We start from the raw sequence: 22,790 nt of genomic DNA, 5'->3' as shown, positions 1-22,790 counted from the left end.
CCCCAGGGAAGTGGTCACGGCACCAAGCCTGTCAGAGTTCAGGGGGCGTCTGGACGACGCTCTCAGTCATATGGTTTAGTTTTAGTCCTGTGAGAAGCAGGGAGTTGGACTCGATGGTCCTTACAGGTCCCCTCCAACTCGAGATGCTCTGTGATTCTACTATTCTAAGCATGTAGAAGGCTTACATTAGTCTGTAGCAACAAGTGTTGCGTAGCTATTGTGCTTTATTGTAGAGGTTATAAATTGATAAGACCTGGCTTCTCAGGATTCCCAAACATTTTGAAAACTTTCAGAGCATTGCCTGTTCTGTCTGTTGGAGAAATTGGAACACTGGAGCGTGAATTTTTATGCAGAGTAAGCAAATGCAAGCAAGCAATTTACCCTTTCTTGTTTTGGGGTGGGTTTTGTCTACAGTAGGTTATTTTTTTTACTTTTCTTTGCTATTTTAATAGATGCAATGGACCCACTCTTATCTGGGCTAAATATCCAGCAGCAAAATCATCCATCTGGATCTTTAGCTCCCCAGCTCCATTCAATGCAGTCAGTTCCTGTAAACAGGCAGATGAACTCAGCCAACTTTCAGCAGCTACAGCAGCAGACGCAGTTGCAGACACGTCCTCCCCAGCCACATCAGCAGCCACAGCAGGGTATTCGACCTTCATTTACTTCACCAGCACAGGTTCCAGTTCCCCCTGGCTGGAACCAGCTTCCTTCAGGAGCACTTCAGCCTCCTCCAACCCAGGGAGCATTGGGTACATTGACAGTAAACCAGGGTTGGAAAAAGGCCCCATTGCCTGGACAAATGCAGCAGCAACTTCAAGCAAGACCATCTCTAGCAACAGTACAAACTCCTACTCATCCTCCACCTCCATATCCTTTTGGAAGCCAGCAAGCGTCCCAGGCTCACTCAAACTTTCCCCAAATGAGCAATCCTGGCCAGTTTACTGCTCCTCAAATGAAAAGCCTTCAGGGAGGGCCCTCACGGGTTCCTACGCCACTACAACAACCCCACCTGACCAACAAGTCTCCTGCTTCCTCTCCCTCCTCCTTCCAGCAGGGATCTCCTGCATCATCTCCAACAGTTAACCAGACGCAGCAGCAGATGGGACCAAGGCCTCCCCAGGGTAGCACAGTTCCCCAGGGATTTCAGCAGCCTGTCAGTTCTCCTAGTCGTAATCCTATGGTGCAACAGGGGAACGTACCCCCCAACTTCATGGTGATGCAGCAGCAAAACCAAGGTCCACAAGGTTTACACCCTGGTTTAGGAGGTAAGAAGTACTGAGACCTTCTTTTATTTTAAAAAGAAAAGAAATATAAAATGGCTAGTACTAATGTTGCTGTTAGTTTTGAAAAGATCCTTTAAAAGACAGAATAAAGGCATAGATTGAGTATAAAGTGGGCATGGGTGAAATTAGCATCAGCATCACTTCATTTCTACTACCTATCTCTGTCCTGCAGCATCACAGTGATAACCTAATGGTAGACTCTGGGCCACTGCAGAAATTGCTGTATGCGATTGCTGGTTATGACTGCCAGTCATCCTCTTGACAATTCTTCTGTTGCCTTTAAGCAAGTTCAGGATACTCAGAGATGGTGTGGGGTTTTTTTTTTTGGTTTGGGGTTGGTCTTTGGGAAGGGGATTTTTTTTGAGAAAGAGAGAGTGAGTGTAATAAGAACAAATGAACATTTTATTTCTCTGTTCAGCTTCCTCTGTCACTGTTTACATTTTCTACTACAGAAACGAGGCATTATTTTGCATCTTCCTTTCTAAGTTTTGGATGTCTCTTCTTGAGCCTGTCTTTATTTGTCATCAGTTTCTTCCCATATAAAAGAGGAAAGAGCTATTATTGCCGTACTGTTGTACTCCCTATTCTAAAATTAAGAGATCAAGGGGTGTTTTAATTTCCCCTTTGGCTGTGTTGTCTTTTAGTTTTCTCCTTGGACCTCCACACTCACATCTTTTACTTACTACTCCTAGAATTCTTCTCTAACAGTGAATGAATTTCATTTGTCAATCTCAGGATCTCTTTTGTGTCCTTGGTGGTTTTTTCCTCTTTTGTAGTTCTGTGCCAGACTTGTAGCACTTCTCTCTGCTCACTCATTTGTTCATCTTTCTCTGGAATGGCTGCTCTCAGATACCCATACACAAGGTCTTGCTTAAGCTTTCGAAATATTTTCTTTCTGTACTTACAAAGTATGAGCCATATTCTTTGTCCACCTACACACAGAGATATATAGATATATAGATATATATTTTCTGGTTTCTTGCATTCTCACATTGTGTGTCTGAAATCTGTCCAAAAAGCTGTAAGGAATACCCGTTTCTTGGTCTGCTGATCTGGACAAGCTTTTTGTTTTCACTCTTTGTACCATGGGCCTCATTTGAATTCAGATGAATTTTCTCAGTTTCAAGGTTCTCCTCTTCCAGACTGTTCTTAGGCTCTGCCAGTGCCCTGTACTTGGTATAGCTTATCTTGTCTCCATATGGAAGCCATTATATTTATTATTTATTATAGTCACATTTCCCTACAGTTTTGCCTCACTAGCCATATGTCCCTATCGGGAATCATTTCCTCTAGGTAGCATAGCCATGACCTCTAGATAGTACAGCCTGTGTATTCTCCTTCCTTTCTAAGTAAACCTACTACAAACAAAACCCTACTTTTTTTGAGTTAAAAATGACCCCCCAAATAAACTATCAAAATACATTATTTGGACTCACTGTAGACCTTATTGCTAAAATCGGTAATCCTGCTGTGAGCTACATCCCCAGCTGATTTAAAAAGACAGGATTCCATTGGTTTCAGTAAAGCTGTGTTGCTTCCACTTGCTGAGATTTTTGCCTGGCTTCTGTGCATGCTTATTCCTCACTGCAACAAATATGTTAATTAAATTGTAATTATGGATCTTTCAATTTTTGAGCCATCTTGCATTTAAAGGTTTGGTGTAAATGAATACATTCAAATGCTTTCCATTTTGCCTAGTTAATTTAGCAAATCAGAATTTATATTAGATTTGGAATAGGCCAAGTTAACACTTCTTTTTTTCTCAGTTCAAGTGTGCAAAACTTTCCTGAATGTTTAGCAGAACTAAAACTAGAGTCCAGTGATGTGATGTTTCAAGAAGTATATGTTCCATATTTGCAGATGTGTTTTGTTGTTTGACCTGTAAACTTGATTATCTTGAAATATTAATTACAAACATAAGACCAGATTAATTAACACAAGCAATACAATTAAGTGTGCAAGAAAGCTATAACTGTAGAAGGAACCAAAGTCAAATTCTGGCTGTATATTGTGGGTCAGAAACATAAGGGAGGACAGGGTTGCTTCTAGGTCTGTGGCATCGTCTATTTGACAGCGAGTTAAAAAGAAGTGGGTTCTGTTAAATCCATTTATGCTGCTGCTGCTCACATTGGTAGACAGAGGGAAGGTTTTGCGCTTTGTCCCAGGGCAGCAGTGATGTTTTGATACATCAAAGGGTGGGTGTTGTGCCAGATAGGGGCCTGATAGAATTACTTGCTCTTGCAGTAAGAATAGCAGGGTTACTTGAATGAGCAGCTGTTGTGGAGGTTTTTGAGTGTCCGTACACACAGCAGCAGTGCCAAGGAGTGTGTACCTGGTGTGTTATGGTGAGAGTTGTTGAGAGGAGCGCGTCACGGTAACAAATGCAAGTTACTTGTGTTTGCGTACATGGAGTAAGTTGAGGGCCTGATTAGAGTTGAGATGCAGTAGAGGAGAAAACAGCGAACTATGTTACTTCAATTTCTAGTTTCTAAGAAGTCAAACATGGACTTTTTGCCTTCTCTGTGGGGTAAGTTTTGTATTTAAATTACAGTTTGAACTGAGTCATAGTAGTTTGTTAGGCAGAATTATTGCACACATAAGAACTATAAATGTCTTCAGTGGGTTTTGTGTATTGGCAAAAAACACTTTCTGCCTAAACCTGTAATGTAACAGTACAGACTCAAAGGTATCCTTCCTATCACAGTCCAGTTGTAGATTTTTTTCTCTTTTTTTTTTAAGTCCTGTTTTCCGTACTTACTAATAAGAAAATCCTTGTGTTCAGGAATACCCAAGCGCCTCCCCCCAGGGTTCCCTGCAGGCCAGGCTAACCAGAACTTCATGCAAGGTCAGGTGCCTTCCACAGCTCCAGGAACACCAGTGAACAGTGGAGCGCCGCAGCTGCAAACTAGCCAAAACGTGCAGCACACAGGTCTGTTTGGGATGTGGTGTTCCTCAGTTTTTTCTTTTTTGTAGAAAATTACGCCCTTACTTGTGTAATACAGATACCAAAACATTAAACTCTTGTCATTAATAGGGAGTTAACTAGCTGGGGCTGCAGGGGCATTCTGTGTGTATTGCTAAATGAAGAAAAGACAAGCAGGAGGCTGCTCATGGCTTTTCAAACAACCCAGCTATTACTGACTAGGACTCTGGTGCTAGGATCCAGAAGTATCTGTTAAGAAGTGGAATGGAAGTGGCACTGAAATTTGGAGCCTAGGGGTAATGGTACAATACAAAAGGAACTTCTTTCCAGAAAAAAAAAAAAATTGTGTTATTATCTTAGAAGCACAACAACAAAATAATCTTGTTCTGCTTTGAAAAGATAATTTATTAGTTCCTTTGAAAGCTTTGGAAGTCTGCTTATCGTCAGACCTGTAAAAATTAAATCTTTAGTTCATAAATGTCTCCATTTAACAATTCTATTATTAGTCTTTTATCTGGATTATGGGTACCCTGATAATGTCATTTCATCAGTACTCTGTGTGTATTTATTTTTTAACCCGTTATAAAATAACCTCAAGGTTTGAAGCTTATTTTGGTTAGGAATTACTCTGTTGAGTTAGGTGATATTATGGAAGATTTTCAAACTTACATACAGGTAACAACTGAAATTAAATTTTTTATGTCTTCTGCAGTGGGGTACATGGGAAATACCAGTCTAAGTGTTTATTTTGAGAAGTATGATGTTCTCTTTTGACAACTGACATGTATCTGTAGCATCAAACACTGCATCACAGGACTGCAAATGTGTCAGATATTCCAGTTCATTTGAAAAGGGAGGAAAAAAATTTTGGAGTACTTACTCAACATCGAAAGTTGTGAAAACTCTTATACCATTCCAATCAGTTTCTTACTGGCAATTTTTTTTTTTTTTTAAGGTGGCCAAGGATCTGGACCTCCTCAAAATCAGATGCAAGCACCACATGGCCCACCAAATATGGTGCAGACCAATCTAATGGGACTTCATGGAAATATGAACAACCAGCAGGCTGGTGCTAGTGGGGTGCCGCAAGTTAACATGGGCAACATACAGGGACAGCCTCAGCAAGGACCACAGTCTCAGCTTATGGGAATGCATCAGCAAATTGTATCCTCTCAAGGACAGATGGTAAACATTCAGGCTCAGGGATCGCTGAATCCTCAAAACCAGATGATACTTTCTCGAACTCAGCTCATGCCACAAGGCCAAATGATGGTGACACCACAAAACCAAAATCTTGGTCCTTCTCCTCAAAGGATGACCCCACCCAAACAGATGATTCCCCAGCAGGGACAACAGATGATGTCTACACACAATCAGATGATGGGACCTCAGGGCCAGGTCTTGTTGCAGCAAAACTCAATGATGGAGCAGATGATGACCACTCAGATGCAAGGAAATAAACAGCCTTTTAGTACTCAAAACCAGTCCAATGTTATGACGGGGCCAGCTCAACTGATGAGAGGACCAACCCCAAACATGCAAGGAAACATGGTGCAGTTCACTGGGCAGATGATGGCACAGCAAGGCCCTGTGAATGGTAATCCTTCTCAGGTTATGGGAATTCAAGGGCAAGTTTTAAGACCCACTGGACCTGGTCCTCACATATCTCAGCAACTTGGGGATACTACTACTACAACAAATAATGATGTGAACTTGACACAGATGTTACCGGATGTTCCTGTGCAGCAGCCAAACATGGTGCCTTCTCACATGCAAGCAATGCAAGGAAACAACAATGCTTCAGGGAGTCATTTCTCTGGCCATGGGCTGCCTTTCAATACAGGGTTTAGTGGAACGCCAAATGGGAATCAGATTTCCTGTGGGCAGAATCCTGTTTTTCCTGTCAATAAAGATGTTACACTCACAAGTCCGCTCTTGGTTAACCTTCTACAAAGCGATATATCAGCAGGGCACTTTGGTGTGAACAACAAACAAAATAATCAGAATGCCAACAAGCCGAAGAAGAAGAAGCCTCCAAGGAAGAAGAAAAATAATCAACAACTAGAACAAACAACGTAGGTTTAATATTACATTGTTTTTATAAGGGGCATGGGGAGGCTCCACAGGCAACTTGTCAATATTTTTTCAGCAAGTATGGGGTGAGAAAGGACCTGTATTATTTCATATTCTAGCAGTTTCTCTCAAGAGTTAAATGATAACCCATTGGCAACTCTGCCACTGGAAAGTTCATTCAAGATTAAAAAAAACCCATGCAAACATCCCAGATCAATTATAAACCCAATTTTAATGGCACTGTTCCTTATGTTTACTGGGTAAAGGAAGTGTAGAATGTGGCACATGGTGCCACAGCCCTTGGAAGAGGAGGCTGCCTTTTTTAAGCAGCCTGACAGCCACGATCAAAGGCTGGGAAGTACTTTCAGAAGAATTAGAAGCCTCCATGTCACATGTACAGTAGAGATTTTTGGGGGGGTTGTTTCCTGAATTATATGTATATCTGGATGTGTTTCTGCCTGGAATTGAGCTGGACTTCTCTCTTAGTTGAAGCTGCAACTAGAATTTAGGGGGAGGAATCTGGTACTTCCTGGGTATGAGGATAACAGGCCCAAGCAGTGGTGGTCTTCCTGGCCTAGGAGAGATTAGGATGGAAAAAAAACCCACAACTCCTGAGAGGGAAGAGGCAAATGGGTAATATTGAGAGATGAATGAATGTACCTGTTGAGTGGAAATATGAGATTGCTGAATCCTTTCATTCCTCTTTGGCCAGCGTATTCTTCGTTGACCAGCTGTCCTATAACCTTTTGCTGTTGACAGTCTACTAATACCAGCACAGGGTGGTAGACTAGTGCTGCTGTACCATTATTTAGCTAAAATGGTAAAGGCAGATATGCTATATCTAATTATTCTGATGCTGCAGATGAGCCACAGGGGCATTGACAGAAATCCATCTGATGGAACATCTGGGGATTGTTTCCAGTTTGCTTTAGAAAAAATGGAAAAACTCTGCACAGAAAATTATAACCCAAGAATATCGAAATTCCAAAGTTAAATTCTTAAACAAACAAAAAGGTAGCAAAGGCACATTAAGCTACTAGTGTGGCTCTGGTTCCACCAGTCCCAATCCTTTGAATAATCATTGCAAGTCTTTAACCTGAAGTTTATGCCACCTTTTCCAGGGACAGATGTCCAGTTCAGTGCAAAGAGTGGATGGCATTCAAGTACTAAGCAACTGTTCGATATTTTATTTTTTCCCTTGGTTATTCAGTGCGTAGCCACAACCTGCATTTTATGCACAATGTCAAGATTCCTTCATGAAAATGGAATTAATTTTCTCATGGACATTTTAGTTCTGGACTGAAACAACTCGCATTATCTATAGCAAGTGATCTTCTGTGACAATTGTTAATTGGTTTAACTAGTACTAAAATAAAATGCAGGAGCTGTTACGTGCATTTTACAGATGCAGAAATGCTGCATAGCAAAGATAATGCAAAAATGCTAATATAATAGGCCTTGAAAAAAGTCTTTCAAATACCTGCTATATAATTATATATGGTCCTGGTATGGCTTATCAGCTCAACACTGCTGCAGAACAGGCCATGTGATTTCAGATTAAATCTGAAGGAGTGAACAGTCTATGGCCAGCTGTGAAAACCTGGTTAAAGTAACTCACCTAGAACCAAGTGGCCAATGTGTGATTAGACTGCAATGTTGGGGTGATTTGGAAACTGAGATACCAGCTTGTCTCTTGCAGTGCCTGACTTGTTAAACCTCATCAGCTTCTGCAATGTGTAGAACAGGGATCATTCATGCCCAGGTGGGCAGCTACGGACAGCCACGATCCGTGCAGCTGCAGTGCTGCCACAAGGAGCAGGGCAGGCCTGTAGGGAAGGCCATAGGTGTTGATGTGCTGAGCTTTCTAGTTTTGATAGTCTTTGGCTCTGTGGAAGGGAGATACATGAGGGCATATAGGTGTCTTAATTTTGCCATTCCAGAAATCTTAAATGCAAGTAATTTGGCAGGAGCAGTTTGTAACGGTATATTGCACAAGGTAGTGTTGTGTGGTCCAGTTGTAAAGAATAGTAGTAGCATAATGGTAGAATGTGCATCTTCTTGCTTTTGATACATTAGATCCTGCAGAGAGTCTCAAATAAATAACAAGCAGATACTTTCCTGTTTGTTGTTCACCTGACATTTAAAGCTATCCAGATGTCTTTCAAACAATAACAATGTCTTATTTTTCTTTGTATCAAAAACATTCATGTTGCATAGCTGCTACCCAACAGCAATTTGTATAGTACCAGAAGGCACTGCTGATAATTTGCAGTGAAGTAAAATACGCAAACCTTGTATCACTATTAGTCATCTGCATCTTTCATGGAAAGTGGGGGTTTTTTGCCCCAAACCAAAGACAAAAATGGCCTTGTATTTCTAGGTAGGAAAGATCTGGTGCTATGTGAAGGAAAAAAAAAAAAAAAAAAGCTTCAATTTTAAATAGGTTCCAATAAAATAATAGTAACTACTACCGTAGTGAGCTGTCTTGCCATGGAAATGACAGAGGATTCAGAGGGAGCACTCTCTTCTGAAAAGAAAAGCCTTGTTAGGATTTTGTTTTCATTGGTCTTACTGATGATCACCCAGCTTCAGTGTGGCCTGGGAATATCAAGAAACAGATATATAAAGCTCTCCTCTGAGCTTACAAAGCCCCACAAGACTATTTGTTCATTAAAAAGTTTTCACAACAAAAGAAGCCTAAATTACAGCTTGTCTATTGAGCTATGACAACTCAAAAAGAATTCCTAACTCTTAAACCAGGCTTTTAATCAGATATTGGCGTACTTAACAAAGGAAATACCACTTTGTACTTATTCTATCACTTAAATTTTCAGTGAACATTCTCTTGCGATTGCTACCTGCAGAATGCTGTTTTGGCACCTGATATGGATTAGCATTTTGTTTCTTAATGGGCTGTATATTAATCACTTTATTCTTGTAGGAGCATTAAGAAGGGAGCTATCCTTAAAAATATTTTTTGAGGTTATACTCCAGCAAAAGGAGGGTGACTGCTATGAGAACTGGCTGCAATACCTTCCTGCCTCATTTGCTCTTGGCTTCCCTAGCATTGTTAGGCAAGCTCAGCATTTTCCTCTCTTGGAACAGCTGATTCTTTTAAATTTGATTTGGATCACTTTCTTCTGCGTCAGAAGCAAACAGGATGCTTTTCACTTCGGCTTCTTCTCTGTCATTCTTCCTTAGAAATTTTAGAATTCAGAGCAGCAAACCTTATGTAGAAATGCAGCTAATTTGATAAACATGCTCAAAATGATTCGGTTTTTTTTCTTAGAAATAATTTCTGAGATGTAATAATATAATAACAAAAGTACCTTTAGCAAATATGGTTTGTAGACTGAGCCATATTGGAATGTATGTAGGATAAGTGAGCTATTGAAAGAGTTTATTCATCTGAGTCTAAAATAGTTTTAAGGGTTTGCTTAATTGAGGAACTTGTCTTGGTTTTCATTCCAATGCTATTTTGGAAAAGTAGGTTGTTTAAAAGTGCGTCTGTTTTCTGAACTTGAAGACTATAGGTAAGGGGGTGTAAACTGAGAAAAAGATGCTAGAGGAAATGTGATTGTAGATAAAACATGTTAGTTAATTCTATTAAATACATGCACAAACAAACAGTTGTTTAATGTTCCCCTGTGCACAGACCGTAAACATCATGTACAGCTAGAACAGAAATAATACACTTGGTGAAATCACTGCTGGCATTCAGATTTGCAGTATCCAGTGTGAAGTGTGATGTGCAGCTGGTGAACAGCACTGCAGGACAAAGAAATTTTTCTCAACCAGATTTAGAGAGCTTTTAACTCCAGGTCTGGAGGTGACAGTCCCCCTGTACACATGGGAAATGAAACTCATTTAGCATCAGAGGACGAGTGCCTTTCTATAAAAGCAGCAGTTGTTGCAGAGCATTGTACTGTGTCGGCAGGGCTGGTTCTGCTTGCATCTGTACTGTAATTTTATTTTTGCACACCTTATTTCAGCATCTGCAGTCCTTTTTGGTTTGGGGGGGTGGAGAGGGGGTGTTTTGGTTATTTTTTGTCTTCTGGAGTTCTGTCTCCAGTCTGACGAGGGATTTTTTATCTGAAGAATGTGCTTGAGAATGCCACTGGTGGAGCAAAGGGTTCACTTATGACTATCCATACTGTATGTAATGTGCAGTTGGTATTTTGGGGTTTGGTTTTTTTTTTTTACATCCAGAGAAAAAGGAAAGAAAAAAAAATACAGAATATTTGTCCCCCTCACACAACCTTCTCATCTTGCTTGTTATTCGTATTCAGAATTTGGGGGGTTTTGATGGGTGGTGGTTGCTAAATATGCCCAGTGAATTTCAGCTACCTTCAAAATTCAAGTTATGTTTAAGTTTTCCAGCGATTACCGTAGTAGTCTTTCCTATAATAACTGCTCTTCTTTGCTAGCAAACAAAACTCATGTCTGTTTTGCAAGGTTTGTACATTTTGCCCGATTAGACCCATCTGGCAGGAGATGTTTTCTAAGATCGATTTTGCACCATGATTGTTTTCTAGGTTAAACCTGTTTGCAGTGATGCTCTGCATTGGCTTTTATCTAATCTTTAACTGTAGCATTTTTAATCTCCCACCATTATTGAGAAATAATAAATGGCAAAATTACAAATTTAAGATTGTATTCACAATTTTAGGCAGTTATTCCAGTTATTTGCTGGCACCTACATCAAAGGCTGCAGCTCCTCTGGGTGATACTGCTGCCAGAATTTTTGTTCCTTTGTGGCTGCTAATACAATGCTTCTGGGGCACGTGTATGTATTTTGCCAATTTTCATCAAATTTATTGGTGGAGGCATGTAAGCCTACAACAACTGCATCACAAAAATTGGTGGTGTGCTGGATTAGACAAAAGGTATAACTCTAACTACTTTCTTTGGCAATACTTGTCCGCTCAGCAGCAGTGCTTGGAACGGTTCTGTTGTTTGCCCCATTTCTTACCTTTCTTCTCTCTTGGCTTATGTTCTCCCTAGTTTTGACCTGTGAAAGTTCAGGGACTTTTCAAGTCACACACTCCTTTTTGAACATTGGTTGGGTACTTAATAGCACATTAGGACAGGCCTGGGTCTCTCCATGTCAGCTGTACAGATGCCAGAAACTGTTACTCTCGAGTAAAATTAAATAAGGTAGATCTCTTCACCTTTACATACTTCAAATTCTTATTTTGCTGAAAATTTCTTTTGTCCTTGGCATTTCTGCTTTATTCTGTCTCTGTTTGTTGGCAGTGGGCTTATTTTGATGTCTTTAATTTTAACTCGGAGCTTTTACTATGTAGATCTCCCTACAGCCTCCATATATTCATGAAGCCGATAAGCAGTTAAGGTCTTTTACTCTTCATCCGTCTTTATCTTACATTCTCTGACCATATATATTGATAGCTACGGAAACTTGTTTTTTCGAAGTCTACAAAAGCTGTCTTGATTCAATGGAAGTATTAGGTGTTCAATCTGAACAATTTTAAATGGTCCTAGAGAGTCTCCTGGAGCATGAAGTACCCCTGGAGAAAGACTTGGGAGTACTGGTGGATGAAAAACTGAATATGAGCTGGCAGTGTGCACTTAACAGCCCAGAAAGCCAACTGTATCCCAGCCTGTATCAAATGAAGCATGGCCAGCAGGTCAAGGGAGGGGATTCTGCCCCTCTACTATGCTCTGGTGAGACCCCACCTGCAGTACTGCATCCAGCTCTGGGGTCCCCAGGATAAGAAAGACATGGACCTGCTTGAGCAGGTCCAGAGGAGGGCCATGAAGATGACCAGAGGGCTGGAGCACCTCCCGTATGAGGACAGGCTGACAGAGTTGGGGTTGTTCAGCCTGGAGAAGAGGAGGCTGTGGGGAGGCCTTACAGCAGCTTTCCAGTACCAAAAGGAGGCCTACAGGAAAGATGGGAAGGGAGTCTTTATCAGGGAATGTAGTGATAGGATTGAGGGGTAATGGTTTTTAACTGAAAGAGGGTAGATTTAGATTAGACATTAGGAAGAAATTCTTTACCATGAGGGTGTTGAGGCAGTGGACCAAGTTGCCCCGAGAGGTTGTGGATGCCCTATCCCTGGAATTGTTCAAGGCCAGGCTGGATGGGGCTTTGAGCAACCTGGTCTAGTGGAAGGTGTCCCTGCCCATGGCAGGTGAGTTGGAACTAGATGATCTTTAAGGTCCCTTCCAACCCAAACCGTGCTGTGATCACTTACAGAGCCTCAGGTATCCCACAGAGGTCTGTGCTCTGGCGGGTGACTTACAATGTCTGACACGTCAGTGTGGTTTTGCTGTGATGTTAACAGAGGTCTCTGATACCCTGAGCTAGTCACTTCTGGGTACAATACTGGAAGAAATGGTGCTACCATTAAAATAAATGCCTGTGCATCTACCTGTGATACTTACTAATCTATACAGATGTCACAGCAGTATTAGAGAGAAGCCTGTTTATTTTAAATATATTTATCTATATCATTTGGAATATCCATTGGCATTCTCTTGGTTATAAAACTCAGATTCAAGGTAGAAACAAAGGAAAGAAATGTTTAAGATCAATAGAGCACCAGGCAACTTGTCTTTTCGGTCGTATTTAAGGCACAGGAGTGACTGTCAGCAGACGTAGGCTCTGAGTTCACATTTGTCATGTTATGCCAGAGGTAGCGGTGCATTTTAGTGAGTTACTTGCTGGTCTGTGAAAAATGCTAGGAATTAATTACTTGAGTACTTAGTTATGGAAGCAGAAGTCAAACACTGATGTGAGGGCTGGATCTTAACTGCAATTATTTTTCTTTCAGTTCTTCAGAACCACGTCCAGCTGGCCTGGAGGAGAGTGATCAGTCATCGATGTCTGGAGAACAAGGAATGAATTTAGATAATTCAGGCCCTAAACTTTCAGATTTTGCAAGTAGGCCACCAGGTACTAGGATTTTTGTGTGTATTATCTGAATGTAATAACTATAGGAGAGCTTTTAACTGATCTTTGTGACAGTTCTATTTTATTTGTGTTATCACACATTCAAGTCCAAAGCTTTTTTTTCCTCCTAGTAACTAATTGGTACCATTGTTTAACTGTTTTCTTTGAATTAGCTCAAAATGAAGAGGTGGCCACATTCTCATGTATCATCCTGCAGATACCATAGTCAATACTGTAGAGTTATTCAGCAATAACATAATTGGTAAAAATTTCTGTATTTCTAGCCGTAGCACAGACTGATGCCTTAAAAAATTTAGCATTAACCAATGGCTGATTTTTTAGAGTTAAGAAATAGAGGTTGCAGTTGGAATTATCCTTTGCATGTAGGGAGGATTAAATCCAAAGTCCACAAAGGAATTTACATTATGAACCAGACAGGTGATTCTTAGCACCGTTTTTGGCCAGGTAATACATGACAGATTCTACTTTGTACACTAGAAAATGTCAGACCTGTAGCAGGTATGCTAGTCCATGTCCCACAGGGCCGGTCAAATTTTTAGTTTGTTTTAAGGAATGATAATTAGTGAAAGTCCAACTCTGCATTTGTAAGTGAAAGTAAGCCCATGGACAGCTGCAGAGACTTTTCAGGTGACATGAATCTGGAGCTAGTAGCTGGTATGATACACTAAGAGATCTCCAATTAAGTGTCATGCAAGTCATTCACACATTAAGTAAAAATATTTTTAAGAATTAAGTAAAATCTTTGTCCTTATTTGTAAAGCCTGTTTCATTAATGTGGCTCTTCCATAAGATAAACAGGTTCCTGGCTATACTTTCTATCTGTCTGATCCTGTTTGTTACAGGAATTTTGCTTTCTCTGATCCTTGTTTGGTTTTAATGAATGTATCATCTTGTCATCTTAGGTTATCCATCTCAGCCGGTGGAACAAAGACCACTTCAGCAGATGCCACCTCAACTCATGCCACATACACAGCAGCCACAGCAGCAGCAGCAGCCACAGCCACCACCACAGCAAGCCCAGGCACCACCACAAACACCACAGCAACAGCAGCAGATGATGATGATGCTTATGATGCAGCAGGATCCCAAATCAGTCAGGCTTCCTGTACCACAAGGAGTTCACCCACCTAGAGGGCCTCTGAATCCAGATGCTCAACGAATGCCAATGCAGCAAAGCAGTAACATGCCAGTAATGGTTAACCTCCAAGGTCCTGGATCAGTGCCTCCATCTCCTGATAAACAAAGAATTTCCTTGCCAGGCAATCCTCCTCTGGGAAATAATGCAAGAAAAATGGTTTATCAAGATAATGTACAGAATCCTTCCAGCTCACCCCTTGGAGAGGTTTCATCAGTATCCTCCCTTCCAGAAGGAGGTGGAGCTGAAGGCCCCCCAGCATCAGTAGCTCAGAATAATTTGACATCTCATTTAGTAGTTTCACAGAACCAATTAATGATGACGGGACCCAAACCTGGACTGTCTCCACTTTCAACTGCACAAGGTGCAAGTCCCCAGCAGCAGTCTAATTCTCTGCCTAGTGCTCTTACACACCATTTTCCAAATGTTGCCACCCCATCACAAACTTCAAGGCCTAAAACCCCAAACAGAGCAAGCCCAAGGCCATACTATCCTCAGACTCCTAATAATCGTCCGCCTAGCACAGAACCATCAGAAATTAGCTTGTCTCCAGAGAGACTCAATGCTTCTATAGCTGGTCTGTTCCCTCCCCAGATTAATATTCCTTTACCTCCCAGGCCTAATCTCAATAGAGGATTTGATCAGCAGGGTCTTAATCCCACTACTTTGAAGGCCATTGGACAAGCCCCATCAAATCTCACAATTAACAATCAGTCTAGTTTTGCTGCTCCACAGTCACACAAATTGGAAGGCGTGGTCATTAATTCAGGAAAACAAACCAACACTGGAGGAACAAAGAGAGCAAGTCCAAGCAATAGTCGAAGGTCTAGTCCTGGATCCAGTAGGAAAACTACACCAAGCCCTGGCAGACAGAATTCAAAAGCAGCTAAATTATCATTGACAACTCAGCAGAACCCATCTCTCTTGCAGAACATGGAATTACAAAGAAATATGATGGCTGGTCCCTCTTCTTTGCCGACACCTGTGACTACAAGTTTTCAAAATAATAACATGCTAAGTAATCAGAATCCTGCTATTTCTGCACCTGCTATGACTGGCATTCCTGAAGACAATAAAGAGAGCCTTAGTGTGCCTCAAGATAATGAGTGTCAAAGTGCACAAGGTGTCCAAGGTAACAAAGACCAGCCGAGTATTGAACTAAAAGGTATCCCTACTCCAGAAATGAAAATGTTGGTTTCAGAAGAACAGTCAAAAAAAGATGGGCAAGCCTTAGACACCAGTAAGCTTCCAGTCATGGAGGAAAGTAAAACCATGGTATCTCCAGCTATGAGGGAGGCACCAACTTCTTTAAGTCAACTTCTTGATAATTCTGGAGCTCCTAATGTAACCATTAAGCCCCCTGGGCTGACTGGTCTTGAAATGGCACCGATAGTCACTACTGGTGAGGAGCTAAAGAAGATAGCTGTCATTCCTCCACTACAAGATTCATCCTTGAGCAAAGAGCCATCTAATTCACTTAGCTTGCCTCAAAATAATGAGCCCTGTTCAAATCCAGGGCACCAGGAACTGGGAGAAATGAACTCAAATGTTGCACAGAGTGTTCCTCCAGTAATGCAAAGGCCTGTCAGCTCTTCTATTTCAGGTTCTTTACCCCCCAACCAGATAACAGTTTTTGTAACTTCAAACCCTATTACATCTTCTGCTAATACATCAGCACCGTTGCCATCTCACTTGCAACCTGCGTTGGTGTCGACTGTTGTCACAATGCCCAACGTAGGGAGCAAAGTTATGGTTTCTGAGGGACAGTCAGCAGTTCAGTCTAACTCCCGGCCACAGTTCATTACACCCGTTTTTATAAACTCATCGTCAATAATTCAAGTTATGAAGGGCTCTCAATCAAGTACGATTCCAGCAGCCCCGATGACTTCTAACTCTAGTCTAATGCCTCAGTCAGTTGCGGTTGTTGGTCCTTTGCACATACCGCAGAATATAAAGTTCTCTGGGCCCGCTCCTCCCAGCACATCGTCCAGCAGTCCTGTTTCTAGTATTCCCACCAGCAGGCCACTGGTTCTTAATCCCTTGGCACCTCCTATTCAGCTGTCTTCTCCTGCTACAACTTCTTCCAATGTTCCTTCACATCCTCCTGCTCAGCAAGTCAAAGACTTCAGCCCAGAGGAGACCACTTCTCAAAGTGGTGGGTCAAGCGACCAGGGCTCTGTTACAGCAATGCAGTCTGGACCTGTGGTTTCACCTCTTCTTACGAGTAGTCCAGGATCTGGGAACAGACGCAGTCCTGTTTCTTCGAGTAAGGGAAAGGGAAAAGTAGACAAGATTGGCCAACTCTTGCTGACTAAAGCATGCAAGAAAGTCACTGGCTCCCTTGAGAAAGGGGAAGAGCAATATGCTTTGGATGGAGAAGCAGAAGGTCAGGGACTAGAAATGTCAGTCCCAAATAGTTTGGGAACAGAGCAATCACCAGCAGAACTAGATAATAAAACTGTGACACCTCCAGCACCCAGTCTTATAAAACAGAGCACTTCTGGGGCTGGCAGTTCGAGTGTCAGCACTGCGGCTGCTGCTCCTGCCTCTGCATCTCCAAGCGTACCAACAAGCACTCCTCCTACGAGCGTCCTGTCGGTTGTAACCACTCTTGCAGTCCCAGACCCCGTGCCTGCAGCACCAAGCACTAATGGTAGTAACCACAGCAGTTTACCAGCTGAGCAAACTGGGGTTGGTGTGGTGGAGGAAAAAGCAGGAGCACATCAGGAACTGCTACAAAGTACAGGTAAGTCCAGTGCTACCCTGCGTAAGTAGAAGAAACAAGATTGCTTTTGTTAACTTCCTAGGTGCTTTTTTCCATTAACATAATAAAATTTAGACACTGTAGGCAAGGCCAACAACTGCTTTTTTGTTTCTAATATCCGAGTGACACAGGCTTGTATTTCACTGAGATTCACGTTTCAGATGTTTTATTTCAGTTTCCACTTACTGCTTAGATGGGGTATTTGTCATGAACATATGATGCAGTAACAGAGAAGTGACTTCATGTAACTCTTAGAATTAAGGAGAAAATGTGGATGTATCAGTAATGACAAAAGTAGTACTTAAGGTGCCTTTTATACTGTTAGATATACTAGTATTCTGCTTCAGTCTTGCCAGACTTTTCATTTTTGTAACTTATTTCGATTTATTGACTTAATTATGATATTTTGAGTTAATCCTAATAATACTAGTTCCCTTTTTGAATAACCTTAACCCTCTAAGGAAATAGCTGAACAACCTCCAGAAGAAAAAGAAACGCCAAAACCCCTTATGTCTAGGGAAGAATTAAAATGCTCATTTCAGAGACATACCTGAAAAAGTTATTATAAGTGAATTGTGTCCAATTCAAAAACATAAAATACCTTCACGTCTGAACTGTTTTCTCCTTTACCATTTTAATTTGAGCATCTGACAGACTTTATTTATGACATTGCTGCTATTTCTTGATGCTGTTTTTAATCTATTGAAAATGGTGTGGAAATAAACCATCACTCTTGAAGTAAGCTGTCCGAATATCCATTGTGCTTTACATCATGAGTTTAGACACAAAAGATAAAATCATGGAAGATAAAATCCACAGAAGTCAGTGGAACTGAGAAGTTCAGCTTGAATGTGACTTTCCCTGTGGCTATTAGGTTGTTGTAGCTGTATGCCACTAGAAAATGGAAATTATTACTTTGAGCTTCACAGAAAGAATTCTGGTTTGTAAGGAGAAAAATGGAAGTGGATATTCTTTAAACAGGAATGTTTAACTTTTTATCTTGATGTTCTTTGTAAATTCATTATGACGTATAAGAGGAGACTAGAAAGCATTAGCCCAACAAGAATTGTTTTTCCATCTTATTTTTTAACTTGGCAACCTAAGAAATGTTAAGTCACATGATCTTATTGCTAAAGGACTTCGAGGGAGCCTCTGGAGCATATTTTGCCCTCTTGCAATTTAATTGAAAGAGTGAGGGCATTGATTCATTAATAAAGATGCTGTTTTTCCTCAGAACTTCCGTTGAAATGAGCATTAAACTGAGAGGGACTAAACTCTTTAATTTTTAGGACTTTGTTTCATTTCTCAGTTTGGTGAAAAGCTGTTACCTTTAAAAATGTGTTTTATGATACTTAATTTCATCACTTATTCTAGTTTGAGAAAAGTCGCTTGGGATAGTTTTGCCAAACTTTTTTCTAAAACTGGGGAGGTATGTGTGGTGGGGGGAAAGTAGAGGGTAGGTTAAAAAAATTGCATCTGTAAATGAAAAAATGCGGTAAGCTGGAAGATAGAGCATTTTGTAAAAGCAGCCCAATTGCACAACAGAAAATTCTTGTGACTCCCTTTGAAAATAATGCTTTTTCCCTCCACTTTTATTCTAGCATCCTCTCAGCATTTAACACAGAAAAAAAGTTCAGTTGCACCATCAGAAAGTACTGTTCAAAGAACAGGTAAATCTTACTTTGGAAAAGCGGAATATAAGTGAACTAAACTCTTTGTAATTGAAAATTCATTTATTTTAATGCATATTTAATGGTCACTAATATGCTTGGTAGTTTGGGGGTTGTTTGTTTTTTTTATTTTTTTTATTTGTGCTTTTGGGATTGATTTTCTTTTTTAGATACATTGTGCTTTAAAAGTCTCCAAAGCCTTGTTGGAGATTCAGTATGGGATCAAGTAAAACAAATGAAAAAATCACCAGGGCAGTTTTTAGATAGTCATAATCTGTGGAGAGACTGCATTTGTAATGATATGTTGTGTTTGAGTTTTGAAGTTTTGTTAAGAGCAAGTAGGAGTTTTTCTTTTATGTGGGACACTTCTGAAAATATTTTCTAAAGCCATGCTGGGACCATAAGTTTTAGAGTTTCAACTTTTAATGAACCCTCAGCAGTGTGTCAAGGATGGAGCCCTGGCAGATTACTTTTTGTTGTTGTCATCTATTATCATGGTGTCTCACCATCAGTTCTGTGGTGTTTTAAAAAAGTAATTTCCAAGATGAGTAGGGAAAATGGATAGATGTGGACTTGCGGATGGGAAGTGCCACTCGCCATTGATTTGCCATCTCTAATATGATTAGAAGTAGAGCTTTCAGAAAGTACAAGTTGTATTAAATTCCTTTCTTTGAACTTCCACTTAAACAAAGATGTTCACACACCCTGTCGATTGGCATCTGACTCATTGCCCCAGTGCTGATGTGGCTGCATTAGGGAGTTCCTGCTGGGAGGGGGAAGCACTGACATTACTGACTTTTATTATTGGATATTCTCCCCATTCAAATTTTGAGTAGAAAGAAAAGTAACTCTTTCCTTATGTTGCTTAGTCTATTCTTCTTTTGTTACCAAGAAATCTGTTTTTCCTAGATGGTGCTATATACACTTACAGTGAAGAGTCTGATATTCCAGCAATACAAATTGTAAGGGGTATTTAACATAAGGGAACAGATACTATCTGTTTTCTTACTTTTTTTACACCTTTGTTCCTTCTTCTTGGGTGCTAAATTGATCTTAAAGGCAAAGCCACAGTTTTATGCACCACTATCCCAAAGACTGCAGGTTGTTTAAGGGTGAGACGGAGTAAAGGCAATGTGACAAACAAACAGTGAGTTAATACATTACATTGTAATGGTAGTCCCTAAACCAGTGGCAGTTTCTCATGAGAGGTGCTGTGTTTAGGTATAGATAATCCCTATCAACAAAGAATCTCGTGGATATGGGGAGAATTAAAAGATGGATAGTAAAAAGATTAGGTATCTTATATGATAAAAAGGAGAGCTGTTTATTGTGGTGAAGACTCAAAAGGAAACCTGATCTTTATGTATAAAATCACTATGTAAGAGAGAGAGAAAGAAGGCAGGTCAGACTTCTCTTTACATAATCTCCTGAGAGATTTTTTCAATTCAGTGGAAGTATAATTGGGCTTCAGAAAATTGTCTTCCTTTGCATTAGAAGATATTGCTCCGAGAGTTGGTGGGGTTAAGGCAAAATTTTACATGCATAATAGATCCAGATTAGTGTTTTTAAGGTTTAAACTAATAAAACCTAGAAGTTTTAGAAGCAATAAACTGTCTAAAATGGAAGTTTAAAAAGGGAGAGGACAGTAGCCCTTGTCAGGAAGTTTCTCTACAGTTTTCTTCTTCAGGGTTCCTTTTAACTTTTCTCTGTCTTAGCTGGTGCAGGCCATAATCAGAAGGAGCACTTGGCTGATGTGGTACTTATTGTTAGCTTGCTTTGCCTTGAGAGAGAGAAGTTTATTCTTCAGACCTAATACATAATGAGAAAAAATGTGAGATAGTCATGCCTTGTCAGCGGATATGTATTTCTACAGCAGACTTTAAAATTATCTTTTTCTTTTGTAGAACTTGAAACAAATGCTCCAGTAGTTGCTGGTCAAAGGTAAGGAGATAGTTTGTGTAGATTCAGAATAGATATAGCTTTCATGGGAGGAAGTCCCTTTCTCTTTGCTTCAGTTGCACAACTTTTACTACTGCTCTTCATTTTCTTGTCCATACCCTTTCTGTCCTGCTAAGAAATTGGGATAGTTGAATGTTTCAAAACATTGCTGAAATGTAGAATGTAAGGTAACTTTTTCCTGAGTCTGTCTTCATGATTTGGGCAGTGTTTCCTCTTAGCCCTTCAGCCCTGAGTGTTGCATGTCTTGATGGTTCCACTGTTCTGATATTTTCTGGAAAAAAATCAAAGCCAGAACCCCCAAAGCCTGCAGCTTAGCTGTCATGTGAATCTTTGTTTTCTGAAAGTAAGTCTTTCTGAAGTTTGTTCTTCTTCTGCCTTTGTGACTGTTTTCTCCAGGCTTCCTCTGTGTTTTCTTGTTGACACTTTGCCGAAACCTGATAGGGAAGCCAGGTTGAAACTTCCATCTTGTCCAGATTAAGACATTCAGTAATTAAAAGATCAAATTTCAAATGGTTCTGTTCTGTCAGAAGAAAATATGGTTTCCAAGATCTATTTCTGTTAGATTCTAAACCCACCTGGCTCTTAAATTCAGCCTAGGCAGCCGTAATGACAGACCTTCATAAGGTTTTTGGATCACTGTACTGGCACAACTGACCAGGTTTTTGATGCTGCTCTCGTCAGTGGAGTGATCCCCTAAGGCAGGGCAAGAGGTGCAATTCACTCATTTGGTTCAACTGGAAATAAGGCAGTGTCGTCTTTTGTAAGGGAGGTAATGCAGTACATTTTCTCAGATCAGGAATGACTCTGTATTCAGTATTTAACTATATTTACCTTCACATGGATAGGGATCTTTCTAGTTTTATCAAAGACGAACTGAAATTTCACAAGTTTTTTTTAGGGTAGAATTTTTCTAAAAAGCTGGAGGTGCAACACTTGGCAGATGAGCGGATTCTCCAAATGAAGTGTCCCTTGTGTGACCATTCTCCAAACTCAGTCAGCACATGAAGTTACCATAAGTGCCTTTCTCTGTGGATTTTTCTGGACTGATGCTTTTCTGAGCACGACTGGAAAAGAAGGAAAGTTTTCAGGCAAACTGTGAATCTAGTGATGGGCTGATACAGCGGTCAGCTTTGAGCTCCTGGAGCTCAATGCCATATGGTACAAACCTTAAGAGGAACCTTGCAACCTGCAAAGCACTAGAAATATTTTTACTTGGGCCAATTTGATTTCCTCCTATAAAAGGAGAGAAGTGATGTGTTGGTTCCTATGAGACAATCCAAGCAATGGATTAGTCACTAGAATCTGTAAAAATTCTCTGTAATAACTGAACTTCATCTGATAATGCCCGTTTGCTTACCTCGAGATATCCTCTGAAGCAGGTGGCTGTTGTTTCAGCTGCCCAGGTTACTTAGCAGAAGACCAGTTTGTGACCTGTTTGGGGGATTCACTTTATAGATTGCCCATAATATTGCCTTACAGGGAAATAGATTTCAATATTTATTTTGTATCTGAGACAATCCACATGCTTCCGTATTCTCCTCTGCTGTGTTTTCTTGCTTGAGAATGTTTGTTTCTCCTTTCATTGACAAACTGTGTTTTATTTCAGATGTCTGTTACTTAAAACTACAAGTATTTGTAGTAGTTTTTCTTCTCAAAGCAGGACTTCCTCTGAAACAGTGACACTGTAGTGGAACCTCTGTAATGCACAGGTCTGCTCTGTGTGTTTTCAGTCAGTTCTCTGATTCAGGTAGCCTTTCTTGAAATCTTGCAAGTATCACCCAAAGGGCATGAAATGAGTTTTATTTCTCCTTTTCCATTATCAGCAGAATAATTTATTTGGCTAATTACTTACCTTTGAATTCACAGCAGATAAGTTTAGCTTAATCTTCAGAAACCACTTAGTCATTGGAAATTGTCTGGCATTAATGCATTAAGGAGAAAATACCCAAACCTCAGAATAAGGTTACAGGGTTAAGAGTGATAAAATAAAAGAGGGGTTTAATTGCAAAATGTAGCACTCCATTTATTGTCTCAGTGACAAGA

At 40.5% G+C, this 22,790-nt stretch overlaps 1 protein-coding gene across 16 annotated transcripts in view; it reads left to right on the top strand.

The window, feature by feature from the left end:
* The window catches only part of NCOA6 (nuclear receptor coactivator 6), a 47,084-nt gene that overhangs the window by 19,700 nt on the left and 4,594 nt on the right, over positions 1-22,790 (top strand). For 12 of the 16 annotated variants that reach the window (XM_010564553.1, XM_010564554.1, XM_010564558.1 and 9 more), the window contains 7 exons: positions 453-1,268; positions 4,069-4,215; positions 5,165-6,284; positions 13,080-13,201; positions 14,122-17,100; positions 18,720-18,788; positions 20,693-20,729. In XM_010564553.1, coding sequence (XP_010562855.1) covers positions 453-1,268; positions 4,069-4,215; positions 5,165-6,284; positions 13,080-13,201; positions 14,122-17,100; positions 18,720-18,788; positions 20,693-20,729 — 5,290 coding nt within the window. Of the gene's footprint in view, positions 1-293; positions 355-452; positions 1,269-4,068; positions 4,216-5,164; positions 6,285-13,079; positions 13,202-14,121; positions 17,101-18,719; positions 18,789-20,692; positions 20,730-21,645; positions 22,298-22,790 lie in introns of those variants that run through there. The other 4 variants (XM_010564563.1, XM_010564562.1, XM_010564567.1 and 1 more) reach the window with 4 other exon arrangements.

This window comes from Haliaeetus leucocephalus, unplaced genomic scaffold, assembly GCF_000737465.1.
Source record: "Haliaeetus leucocephalus isolate CR32 unplaced genomic scaffold, Haliaeetus_leucocephalus-4.0 Scaffold182, whole genome shotgun sequence".
NCBI lineage: Eukaryota > Metazoa > Chordata > Aves > Accipitriformes > Accipitridae > Haliaeetus > Haliaeetus leucocephalus.
This window is presented reverse-complemented; position numbering and strand designations above follow the sequence as displayed.